A 12378-nucleotide genomic window follows, 5' to 3' on the forward strand; every position below is an offset into this window, starting at 1 on the left:
ATTACTGTACAAATTAATTGATGGAAAGTAAAAAATTATCACTGGGATTGAGCAATGATTTTCTGCAATGCAAATTTGCAGTGTTTGATTACAGATCAGCAAAAGGAAAATTCTAGTCCTGCTGCAAAAATCTATTCAAGTTTCAAGGAGATAAGTGCAACAGACAAGTCGCGCTTAAGGTTTCATCTTCTTGCTGGCTTCTTGCCTCTCAACCAGATCACTAGACTTCCTACGAATACCAGAAGGCTGGCTCCCCGCACTAGAATTTGAAGAACTCTTTAAACGATCCTTTCCCTTTTGGCTCAAGAATTCTCTGAACGATGGTATTGCGGGGAGCTCCATGTTTCCAGCTGAAGCTGCAGCAGTCTTTGCAAGCTCATCAGAATGCTTCATCTTTTCCAAATCGTGAATATTCTGCGGTTTGTCGTTAGTTTTGTAGTTACTGGTTTCTCCTGGCCTTGCACCGACAACCTCAGTAGCTGCTGGAGGCGACTCTGGGACGATGTTGGGGGAGCTTGATGCCCCATGATCTGTATCTTGATCAATGAGAAAGTGGAAGCGATCATGCATCTGGTTGAATGTTGCAGATGACAGCCACCGCACTGTAGCAGCGATCTGTGAGTTGTAGAATGTCTTGCCCACTTTCTCATACTTTTTGAAGCACTCTTTTTCTAGGTGTGTGGCAGAGGCGGTCTCGTCGCATCTGAAAGCATGCCAAGTCACGAAAGAAGTATGTAAAAATCGAGGCTGTTTTTCTGTAAGCCATACAGTGCAACAGAAAAATGAAACCACAACACAATGTATTGCATGGTTAAATTTAGGTTAATTTGGTTTGTCACCAGCTCACCATGTAAAGAAAAAGAATTCAAAATGACTAATACTGAAACCACATTTCTAACAGTCCAAACTGGAAGCAGACTTACGGTAGATTCCCAAGTCGCAGCTTTGCTTGTCCAAGGGCACCCAACAATCTTTTGCAGCATGCATCTCTTAACGCCTGAGAGATGCTTTTCTTGTCAACAAGGCCACCGCCCTGTCCCTGGTACCATTTGAAGTTTAAAACTAGTCATTATTGTATGAAAGCTTGAGCAAGCAATTTTAACTCATTCATTTACAAAAAATAGTAATAATAATAAAAACATGCAGTTTTAACTCATCCTTATCTTCAAAGGAACAATATCAATAAAAGGGCAACATCTGAATCACCTGCTGCTTGGTTTGACCTTTGCCTTGATAATAAGCATTTTCAGCACGCTCCAGGGCTTTAAATTTTGCATCCAGGCCGGCTTTTGATGGAATCTTTGAAATGGCAATATTACTCAGTACCTCATTTCCATCTACATTAAAGAATGCAGATATTAGTGCACTCCCGTGATCCAGTCTATGCAAGTAATAATCAGAGGTATCTTCTAAAAGTGAAATGAAAAGGGAGCAACGCTTCGACACTTCTACCATCAGAATCTGATATGTCTTCGCCTGATATGCTTGCCCCATCTTCACGATTCCAGAATTCAGTGTCCAAGTGTGCTGGATTAACTAGTGAGCTGTCATACAGATGAAAATATTCCAACACAACAAAAAAGCCAGCGTAAGAGATGAACCCACTAAGAGTCATCAAACAAATAAAATTTTAAAAAATAAAGTCAAGCCTTGCACATACCTTTGAAACACCAGAGAGACCTTATTAAAGCGACAGTTGGGCACACGACGAAGTTCCTCCAGACGTGAGGACACTAGATTTGGGTGCTTGCAAGCATCGCATGAGCGTTGGCATAAAGTTGGTTGTACCTACACCATTTTAAAGATAATATGCAATAACATAAAGCAGAAAGCATACTGAAAAATCTATGGTTGTTCTCATACTTTCTCTCCAAAGCTCTCAATGATCTTTTTTCGCCGGCAGCTAGAACTTTCACAGTAGTCAACAATCTGCATCAAGAGAGGCAAATATAACAGCATTGAGACCAACTGCATGGTCTAGTAGTAGACCAATAAATATGTTTTTGATAGTTAGAACCTGACTGAAGTCAGCTAGGGCCTTCTCCGAAAGTTCATTCGAAGAGGAAGACGACTGTGATTTCTTATTTTTGGTGTTTCTCAAAATAAATTCCTGACAAACCACATGTCAGTTTTACAGTTCTAGATGGTAAACTATTTTGTTTGAAAATTAGTTACCATTCTCCTCCGGTCATCTAATCCGTAATACAAAACACTCCTGGAAGGCTGTTGATCACGACCAGCTCGTCCTGACTCCTGGTAGAAGGATTCCATTGACTTAGGCAAGTTGAAGTGGCATACAATACGGACATCTTGTCTATCAATACCCTGAAAAAAACGTCAGGGCCAATGTATTACCAAGCACTTTTGTAGAAATAGGAACGGGATAATGGAACAGTAGGATTATGTACCATTCTGTGTGAGCAGCATCCGCAAACCAAACCAAAGCCCCATATTGAAGCAGCAATGTAAGTGAAATATGGTACCACATTAGTATTAATAATTAAGTAGAATAATGACACAAGCAAAAGCAAACTATAAACTACAGGATGACTGTGTGTAGTTAATTTGTCGTCAAATGATTGCATGTGTACTCTGAAACTTGTGAACCAGGAATCAGCTTATCAAATGGCTGAAATGTCAAAAAGGAAATGAAGAGAAGCAATACCCAAATGCTACAGTTGCAACAACAACTTGAGTTCTCGATGAAAGCCAGTCATCAAGAACAGAACTTCGCACTTTGCTATTTAGTCCAGCATGATAAGCTAGTAAGGAGAAGCACATAGAAACATCAGAACAATACCCAGTGCAGCAATCCTAGTACAGTTTACATTTGGTAAGTGTTAACTAAGACTTTAAATCAGCATACCAGCAGAAGAGATACCCTGCTGTGACAAATGCATGCATAGATCATCACAAGCTGCTCGTTCAAGACAATATATAATTGAGCAAACGTTTCCGCTTGACTTCAGTAAATTTGATATATCAGAATAAACGTCATCAAGAAGATCCTTGTAACGAACTGCAAATTTAGTTCCATTACATATATAGCAGAGGAGAAATTTAGAAGAATAAGTACCCTAATCTATTTGGGGAAAACAGTTCATTTTCAAGCAAAGCAACTCAAGACATGTTGACAAGCTCTTGAGTTGCTTTGCAAAATAAATGATCAACAAAGTAAAAAAAAATACCTTCATAGAATATATTAGGTCGATTAAATGATGCTCTAAGAATTACTGGATTTTGTAGGCACAATGATGATATGACATCTTTCTGGACTCTGGCAAAGGAAAAGAATGAGGGGATCAGACCATACAAATATGACGAGAAAAAAAAAGTAGAGATATCAAAATTGAAGTTGGCAGATTGCATTACTTCGGGACAGCGGTTGCTGTCAAAGCTAACAGAGGGATATCTGGGAATTGCTTCCTCAATGATGAAAGTTTGCGATAACTAGGTCTGCATTTAATCAAAACAGTATTTTCTTGGTGAAAATTTGCTAATTTGAAGATCGATTATAAGTACTCAACAAAAAGCAAACAAATCAATGCATACCTGAAATCATGGCCCCAAGTTGAAATACAGTGAGCCTGTAGAAAAGGAATGGCAGATATAAGCAGCAGGTACCATTTATAACAGATCAAAGAACAACAAAGTGTTAATAAAGTCATTACTAAATTCAGACCTCATCAATAGCAACAAGACCAAGAAGACCTCGGTGGTAGAGCTTCTTAAGCTTTGCCATGAAACCAGGTGTTGCAACAAGCTCAGGAGTGACATATAGCAACTTTAAGGAAGGTGTACCAGAATCAAGGTCTTCATGTATCTGAAGGAATGGAGCATACATACAATAAAATTGTAAATTCCAAAAATTAAGCAGCTAGGTAGAAGATGTTCATTATTTCACTAATACATACAGTAGCCTAGTTCAATAAAAAAGGTATAAATTGGTTCTCAGGTAGTACGATATCATACTACATGAAATAGTTGCATTATGTGGTATCTAGTTCAGCGTACAAATTGAGGGCATGATGTCAGACCAAACGATTACAGGAGGGTCCAAAATTGGCAAATGAATTGAGCATATCCTAGTAGAGAATTACTTTGCACCATGTTGGGACCTTACTGCTTGTTTAGTGTGAGCTGTCTGTGTTGAAGAGAGAAATTCAGCTGGAATTCCTTTATTTTTCAGGCTGGCAACCTGGTTCTCCTGTAAATTTCATATGCAGAGCACATGATGTTCCATGGCATACAAGGAATAACAGGAAAAGGAGATGTAAGGCTAATAAATCTTACCATCAGTGCTGGTTAGCAGATTTTTCAATCAAATCAAGGAACTGTCAGTATGTTTTCAAGTAACAAATGCTATCGCATTAAGGAAACTTGATGGATCAATTCACCTATCAAGGGTGAAATAACAAGAACAATGCCTGTCCTCACTAGAGCCGGAATCTGATAACACATCGACTTTCCACCTCCAGTTGGCATCAAACAAAAGCAATCTCGTCCTGCAGATAAATTGTTTAACATATTAAACAAAACCCATAGCATTGAGAACATCTCAGCACACAGTGACACAGGTGTCAGTCAAAATGAGTATAAGAACACACAAGCAAGCAAGGGTTAGCAGACCTGATAGAACAGCTTCTATAGCTTCGAGCTGTTTTCCTCGAAATCCCGAATATCCAAAATATTGGTTCAAGACATTCTCGAGCTCTTTAGGAGCTTTCTTGTTACGCACTGAGGCAGCCGATGCACCCTTAATTGGAAGTACTCCCTTCATTTTGGCTGAACAACACAATGTGTAAGGAGGAATGAGTGAACGCCATGATCACTTAGAGCATTACAACAATTGTAACACAGCAGACACAAACTTACCGCAGGGCGACGTGTGGGGTTCAGTTGAATCCCGATCTCTTGGATAATAAACTGCCCACCCCGACCTTGTGTTGCGTGACGTCCCAATTGCTATGCCATCAATCGAGGTTCATCTTGCGCTCGCTGAGGAATAAATTCATCAAAAACAAAAGGAGGAGGAAGAAATTAATCGGGCCGCTGGTGAATGCAGGAGAGGAAGGAAGATTTCGGATTTCATGGCAACAACGATCGCCCAGCACAGAATTCGCCCCTGGAATCCGAGCAGGTTAGGGTTCCTTACCAACAGAGGAAATCAATGCAAAATCCGGATGGATGGATCTCCGGCCCTCGCGAAACCAGTAACAGTGGAAGAGAAGGGCGCGGAGCACAGCGACTACGAGGAACTGCCGTGAGGCTGGAGTCGGACCGGCGGCGCGGGGAGGACGACGACGGCGTCAGCGTCTGCCGTCTGCGACTGGGAGGCTCTGGGCCGGGCCTCGTTTTGGGCCTTCGGCAACCTCCCCGCATGAGCCCGTTATGTCTCCTCCTGTGCATGGCCCAAATCAGGAAAGATGCATTTTCTAATATTTTCATAAATAACGTGTTTTTTGCACCCTCCCTGTACTCGTGAGTGAGTTCGAAACCGGCCCTTGGACTTCAAACCACTCATCTGACACCTCACGAAACTCCCAACAGGGTGCCCTAAAAACAACTCTCATCATGTTGCCTTCTAGAAACCTGAATTGTGCACAGCAGAATCATCCCCCATCGGCAGTACTATTGCATCGGATGCACGGCGGACAACGATCCCATCGGGTAGGTGCATCAGATAATCCAAAAGGACGGGCATTATATTTCCCTCGATCTACTGATGCTGATCGACGACGAGCTTCTTTATTCGCCTAACGACAGGCATGGCTCACCAGTCACCAACAAATGCTGCTGCAAGGAGTACCTGCTACGTCAAACCCAACTCGGGAAGGGAAAAGAGGTGAGATACCCACCAGCCAACACCTAACCATTGCCTGCCTCCCCGTACCTCTGCAGCGGTAGTAAGCCGTGGGAGGGAGGAGAAAAAAAAACATCAGTACAGTGAGTAGATGCCATCTGAACAGAAGCAAGAGCGATAGATCGGGCACCTTTTGCATGTCTTGTCCAACTACAACGAGATCGGCTGTACCTTCTTGTAGTTTGTTGGATTTCAATCTAGATGTCCCCCCATCGAATTGTGTACTGACTACCATGATGATCTGCATCATCTCTTCTGCTCTCCATTTTTTCTTTGAGCTCTCTGAACCAAGTTTTATCAGACGTGTTGAGCTCACAAGATTTACAAAGAATCACACCTTTTGTTTGTATGATTCCTCTAAAATTCCCGTGTCGCAAAGTTGCAAACGGGCCATTGCCAAAGCTGTACGCAGCAGCCTAATCCTCGTCAGCAACAACAAAAGCATAATAGACCTTTTACCGTCAGATCTCGATCCAAGGGCCCATATGGACCCAGGGGGATCAGGACATACAGTGGCAGACTGGCAGCATAGTAATTCTTGCCATCTTCTTCCACTGCGCAAGCACAGCGGCGATCAGGTTCAGGCATCGCATCCCCTCGCGTCGGCTTCACTCAAACGGCTCTTCCATCTTATAAACCTCTGCACCAACTCCCATGGCAGAAAATCTCGCCCTCCCTCACCTTCCCCCTCCTCCTCGTTCCGATTGCGCGGAATCCGAGCCCCCCGCATCCTGCGCCGCCGATTGAGCCGCGCCACGCCGCGCGCCGTGCCCTAGGTCGCGAGATCTCAGGGAGAGAAGCCCTGCGGCCCCCCAGGAAAGGCGAAACCGCCGCGCGATGGTGGAGACGGCCGGCGGGAGGCTCCACCAGCGCCGGGGCGCGGCCGCCTTCATCGCTGCCAACAAGACGCTGCTCACCGCCGCGTGGGTCGTCGGGTTCACGCTGGTGTTCCTGTGGCAGAGCGCCTCGATATCCCTCGGAAGCGGTGGCGCCGGCGGAGGCGGCAGCGGGGGCGTGTTCCTCAGGCTCCTTTCGGCGCCGCTCCCGCCGTCGCGCCCCGCGCCGCGGCTTCGCCCGACGGCGTACAACCTGACGGACTTCGGCGGCGTTGGGGACGGGCGGGCGCTGAACACCGAGGCGTTTGAGCGCGCCGTCGAGGCCATCGCGGCGCTCGCGGAGCGCGGTGGGGGACAGCTCAATGTGCCCCCAGGGCGGTGGCTCACGGCACCATTCAACCTGACCAGCCACATGACGCTGTTTCTTGCCGAGGGTGCTGAGATCCTTGGCATTCCGGTAAGGAAAGGTTCCTTTTCTATGATCTTAGCTGTGGAATTCGAGTAGTAATTGGGTAGATCTTCAAGTGCATTTTTGTATGCTCCAATAATTAATTAGTAGTACTATATACTTTCATGTTGTGCGGATCTTGAGTGGTCATTGGTTAACATTTAGTACAATAACGTTGGCTTGGCTAGTTGACTTGATGGATAAAATACATTACCAACTATTATACATAAGAATGTTTGCCATCTGATCTCTGATGTGTTCAATACTAATATTTTGTTAGTAAAAAATGGCAATGCTATAGTGCTTAAAGATCTAGAATGGTGTGTGCACTCAGAGTTTATGGTACTTTCACATTTCAGATCGCTAGTTTATTTTACTGACTTTCTGTTGTTTTCTGAACAGTATGAGAAGTATTGGCCATTGATGCCAGCATTGCCATCCTACGGGTATGGGCGGGAACGCAAAGGACCTTGCTTTGGAAGTCTCATTCATGGACAGAATTTGAAAGATGTTGTTATTACCGGTCTGTTATTTCTCTGAATAAGCTACTGTTGAAGTTATCCAATATAAAACACCTTACAGAATTCTGAATCAAGCAACTTCAGTGAAAAAAGTGCACCATGTGCATATTAAGCAATATAATGGTTGGAACCATGTATCATCATGTGTTAGTAACATAAACCAACTACTTGATCCTTGTTGACCCCAGTTCAAATGTGCTTGGTGCATCCTGTGTGAATATTTGAACGTTTATTAAAATATAATATAATATTTACAGCTTGAACTGTCGTATATTTCAATGATGTTTTACCGCCTAAACAGGTAACTTCGTATGAATGCAACACCTGCACCTCTATTTGCAAATCCCATGCTGTAATTGTAACTGACCAAGTTGTTTGCTCGCCAATTTTACACTAACAGAATAACGAGGTTCTTTATATTTCAACTGCTTCATTGAGTGGTAATTATGTGGCCTTCATATGTTTACTCCTGTCTGTTAAATAGGACACAATGGTAGCATAAATGGCCAGGGTGAAGTTTGGTGGATGAAGCATCGGAGAAGAATGTTGAATAACACGAGACCTCCTCTTGTGCAGCTGATGTGGTCCAAGGACATTATTGTTGCAAACATAACATTGCGGAATTCACCTTTCTGGCACTTTCATCCATATGATTGCACAAACGTGACTGTTTCAAATGTTACTATCTTATCTCCTATTTCTGGCGCTCCAAACACAGATGGCATAGATCCAGGTATCCATCCTGTTATCTGTCTTGAATGGCTTCAGTAAATACTGCATTTCTGTAACATTTAGGCATTGTAGCAAAGCACTTGAACCACCATGCTGACTACAGACCATCTCTTGATGCTGACGGATATGTTTATGCAGATTCTTGTCAGGATGTGCTCATTGAGAATTGCTACATATCTGTTGGTGATGATGCAATAGCTGTAAAGAGTGGCTGGGATCAATATGGGATTGCATATGGACGCCCATCTTCAAACATTTTAATCCGCAATGTAACAGCCCGTTCTCTTGTTAGGTGAGAATTGAGATATCTTTGCTGCATTGATTTGTTTACACTATTTGTTTGTGTGCATAGTCCTCTGAACTTTGAAGTCAAACCTCGAGACTAGCATTTTTTTTTTTATTTCTTTGGGTTCACAGAACATGGGGCATTACAGATGAGGCTTACAACATTTATCCGTTTTGCGTGCAGTGCTGGAATTTCAATTGGTAGTGAGATGTCTGGTGGAGTTGCAAATGTTACTGTGGAGAATGTCCGGGTCTGGGAATCAAGGAGAGGTGTGAGGATAAAAACTGCTACAGGAAGAGGTGGCTATATCCGTAACATCACCTACCGCAACATAACCTTCGACAATGTCCGTGCTGGGATTGTTATAAAGGTTGACTACAATGAGCATGCTGATGATGGATACGATCGGACTGCCTTCCCTGACATCACAAGCATATCATTCAAAGGAATCCATGGGCGGGGTGTTCGGGTGCCTGTCCGTGCTCATGGCAGCGATGTCATCCCCATAAAGGATATCAGCTTCCAGGATATGTCAGTAGGCATCAGCTACAAGAAGAAGCACATCTTCCAGTGCTCCTATGTCAAGGGGCGTGTCATCGGGTCCGTGTTCCCGAAACCATGTGAGAACCTGGACGTCTATAATGAGCAAGGGCAGCTTGTCAAGCGGGCAATATCCCTGAACAGCACAGAGCTTGACTATGACATCTGACACATACTCCAGCGATGATAGGGAGTAGTGGAAATGGGAGCTGTCTACCCTCTGAAATCATTCATCTCCCGCTTTCTAATTTCCCACGTTTTTGCTCTAGAATTGTAAATACCCAATACAGATAGAGGAGATTCTCCTCGTCATAGGTTTGCTGCTTACAGTGGCTGAGTGTATCTCACCAGTGGCCATCAACATTTTGCATTGCCAGGACCTCCTGGAAACAAATCTATGTTTTCAATGTAGTATATAATCTTAAATGAAGGAAAGAAGAATCGTGTGATCTCTCGCATGGCTAAAGCCTTTCATCTCAGCTCTTTGTTGGGCTGGGTTTACATTTGGTGATGAATGGATAGCCCAACTGCAAAATGTCACTACTTGCCATGATCAGATGAGTGAGGCTTGGAGATAATTCAGATCCACAGTATGGTAGATCGCACGAAGTTTGATTATGACAATCATTCAAGCTTCCTTTTGTTTCACTTTCACCTGTCTTCACACGGGGTGGAAGGTACTTCCTCCGTTCCAAATTACTATTTGTTTCTTCCACCACCAAATTACTATTTGTTTCTTCACATGGTGGAAGGTACTTCCTCCGTTCCAAATTACTATTTGTTTTAGCTTTTCTAAGTAGATTCTCTGTCCCAAATTACTATTTGTTTTGGATTTTCTAGATACATAATCTTTGATGTGCACCTATACTATGTCAAGATTTAAGCATTTAGAAAAGTCAAAACGAATAATAATTTGGGACGGAGGGAGTAGTAGACTAGTACTGTTCCAAAGTTACACTCAAAAGTAATTACCAAGAATGGCCATTTCATAGATTTTATCTGCCAACTTTTTTGACAGTGAAGCGCAACAAATTGCTGCAAGGAACGATTGCACCACAGAGGAATACTAGGCGATAAGCAAAAGCCTTTTTTTCGAACAACAATAATTTTTTTTCGAACAACAATAGGCAAAAGCCATGAATTGGACAGAGATCAATCACGGCCAGCTGAATCGCCCTCATCATGTCCTAGCCATTCCATAGTTCCATGGCTCCCGGCCTCTTTCTCAGTTTCTTTCTTTCTTTTGTGATCTCACCCACTCCTGGTCCTGGCCTCTTTTGGTTGCGACCTCAACAAGCATATACGGCTTGTATCCATTCAGGAAAAGGGAGGTGTGTGAGTCCAGAGAGAGAGAGAGAGATGCGCATCCATTTCTGTGGCTCTGAGAGGACACATGCGTCTGTAGCCCGTGCCAACAAGTTGATTCATATAGCCCGGGCGAGTGGCGTCCCGCGAGAACCAACGAATCTTTGCCCTGGAACAGATAAGATCCTGCACGCCCGTCACTGTAGTTGGATGCCACGCATCAGCAACATTATCGGCCACACTTTTTAATCGCCCACGTGCTCTATTTTCTTACTGCTGTGCCAATCGCTCGCGGGTGTCATGTTGACAGCTGCACTGCTGCAATATTGCTCGTTCCTGCAGCAGATTGACCTGTTCTACAAATATAGGAGTAGACAACTAGTCGGACAGGTATTAGCAATTACTAGTTTACCGTTAGAAATATTACTAGTCAACTAGTTATTACAGTCAGTCATATTTTTCTAAGTACAGTATGCATGCGCTCGCAATAATTTGATGATGATGGATTGCTACTTAAATTTTTTTAAAAAAAAAAACTGAGCGGGAAGCCTTGAGAGATGCCGCTGCTGAAACATCGCCTTCCATAGGCGTCCCTTTCCCGCTCGTGGTAGTTTCGCTGTCGAATAGTTCTGTTCAGCACTGCTACTGCACTTCGCAGAAAAGTCTTTGCCTCTGGGTTTCCTCCAGCTTCGTCAAACAGCCCTAGACAGGCTCATTCAGAAATTCAGATGCTCAACTCCTTCTTCAGTAGTTCAGACTTCAGAGTGACCAATGTCCAGCACAGAGGATACATTTTGATGAATTTTCCGGCATCAGCGATGACGATTGACGACTATCTTTGCGAACAAAAGAAAGCAAGAGATGATTTTGCTAGGACGACCGAGAAGTTTTTCCACAAGAAGGACCGGAGGGAAGGTGAGGTAAAAACACACGGCCTTTCTGTTGACTCTAGGCGTACGGTATTTTTTGTCATACTGAGCAGAACAATCACATTGTTAACAAGAAACACAAGCACCCTACTATGCTCAATAAGGGCATACTGGACCACTCACACGCGGAGACATTGATAGTCATGCATGCGTTCATGATGCATGCGCCAACTAGCATGTGACCTCATATTAATAATTTTGGCTGAATAGACAGCTTGGCCCCTTAAGTGTTGTAAACTTTCTTTTCTAGCTCAGCATATATCGGGCTTGCTCCAATGTGGCATGCTAGGTTGGCGTGCCTAGTCAGACCCAGGTGTTCTTCGCCCATGAAATATCTCTTTTGGCCTTAGTGTTGATCCATTAGTAAAGTGACTAATTCAAAGATGGCAATGGGAAAAACAGATCAATTATTTCAACCCTAACCGGTCCACAGTATGGTAAACAAAAAAAAAATAATCTTATAGTGGTGACTAGAAACACCAACATGAAGAGAGAAACTCGAGGGATGAAGTTGCTGCCCGGCCGAAAACCTTCTACTAGTTCTCGCTCTTTGCTCTCATCACCTCTCAGGTGTCAGCTAACTGCCACGCTCGAGCTGAAACATCAACGTACCTATTTTCCTATTGATCATTGTTAATTATTCCTATGGCTAGCTGCTGTCGCTTTTGTCTGTTCCAAGAGGCCACCGTATATTCTTCAGTATTGGATGTCAACGCGCAGAGTCTAGGGCAGACTCACAATGAGTGACGACTTCATTCAACACGGGTTGTGTTTCTTTCTGTCACTTTGAAGTCTAATAAGCTAGCTGTATAATCAACACATCATATCTGTCTTCTAGAAACAAATAAACTAATGATATATTTTTTTCTTGATACTAGTAGTATACTATGTAACAGTCAAGCACGGCCCAGTGACGAT

The 12378-nt window shown here is 43.4% G+C and overlaps 2 protein-coding genes across 3 annotated transcripts; one reads left to right on the forward strand and one right to left on the reverse strand.

Moving 5' to 3' along the window:
- Nucleotides 1-17: 17 nt before the first annotated feature.
- On the reverse strand, nt 18-5336 carry LOC101780443 (ATP-dependent DNA helicase Q-like 3). 2 transcript variants are annotated; one of them, XM_004954067.3, is made up of 21 exons: nt 5156-5336; nt 4876-4998; nt 4630-4785; nt 4398-4505; nt 4294-4301; nt 4124-4207; nt 3683-3823; nt 3553-3587; nt 3373-3456; nt 3189-3277; nt 2867-3019; nt 2666-2762; nt 2409-2412; nt 2176-2325; nt 2018-2110; nt 1864-1929; nt 1661-1788; nt 1453-1544; nt 1207-1337; nt 924-1039; nt 18-703 (listed from the first exon to the last, which is right to left on the reverse strand). In XM_004954067.3, the coding sequence occupies exons 3-21, from the start codon at nt 4778-4780 to the stop codon at nt 175-177; spliced, it is 2259 nt and encodes a 752-aa protein (XP_004954124.1). In that variant the 5' UTR covers nt 4781-4785; nt 4876-4998; nt 5156-5336; the 3' UTR covers nt 18-174. The 2 variants fall into 2 exon arrangements, with proteins under 2 accessions (XP_004954124.1, XP_012703320.1); XM_012847866.2 differs by lacking the exons at nt 4876-4998; nt 5156-5336 and having other exon boundaries at nt 4101-4207; nt 4294-4505; nt 4630-4655.
- Nucleotides 5337-6418: 1082 nt separating this feature from the next.
- LOC101781795 (probable polygalacturonase) lies at nt 6419-9684 on the forward strand. Its single transcript, XM_004954071.4, has 5 exons — nt 6419-7156; nt 7550-7670; nt 8153-8401; nt 8539-8692; nt 8870-9684. Exons 1-5 carry the CDS (start codon nt 6701-6703, stop codon nt 9393-9395), a joined length of 1506 nt encoding a protein of 501 aa, XP_004954128.1. The 5' UTR covers nt 6419-6700; the 3' UTR covers nt 9396-9684.
- Nucleotides 9685-12378: the final 2694 nt, after the last annotated feature.

The sequence above is a fragment of the Setaria italica genome, chromosome I (genome assembly GCF_000263155.2).
Source record: "Setaria italica strain Yugu1 chromosome I, Setaria_italica_v2.0, whole genome shotgun sequence".
NCBI lineage: Eukaryota > Viridiplantae > Streptophyta > Magnoliopsida > Poales > Poaceae > Setaria > Setaria italica.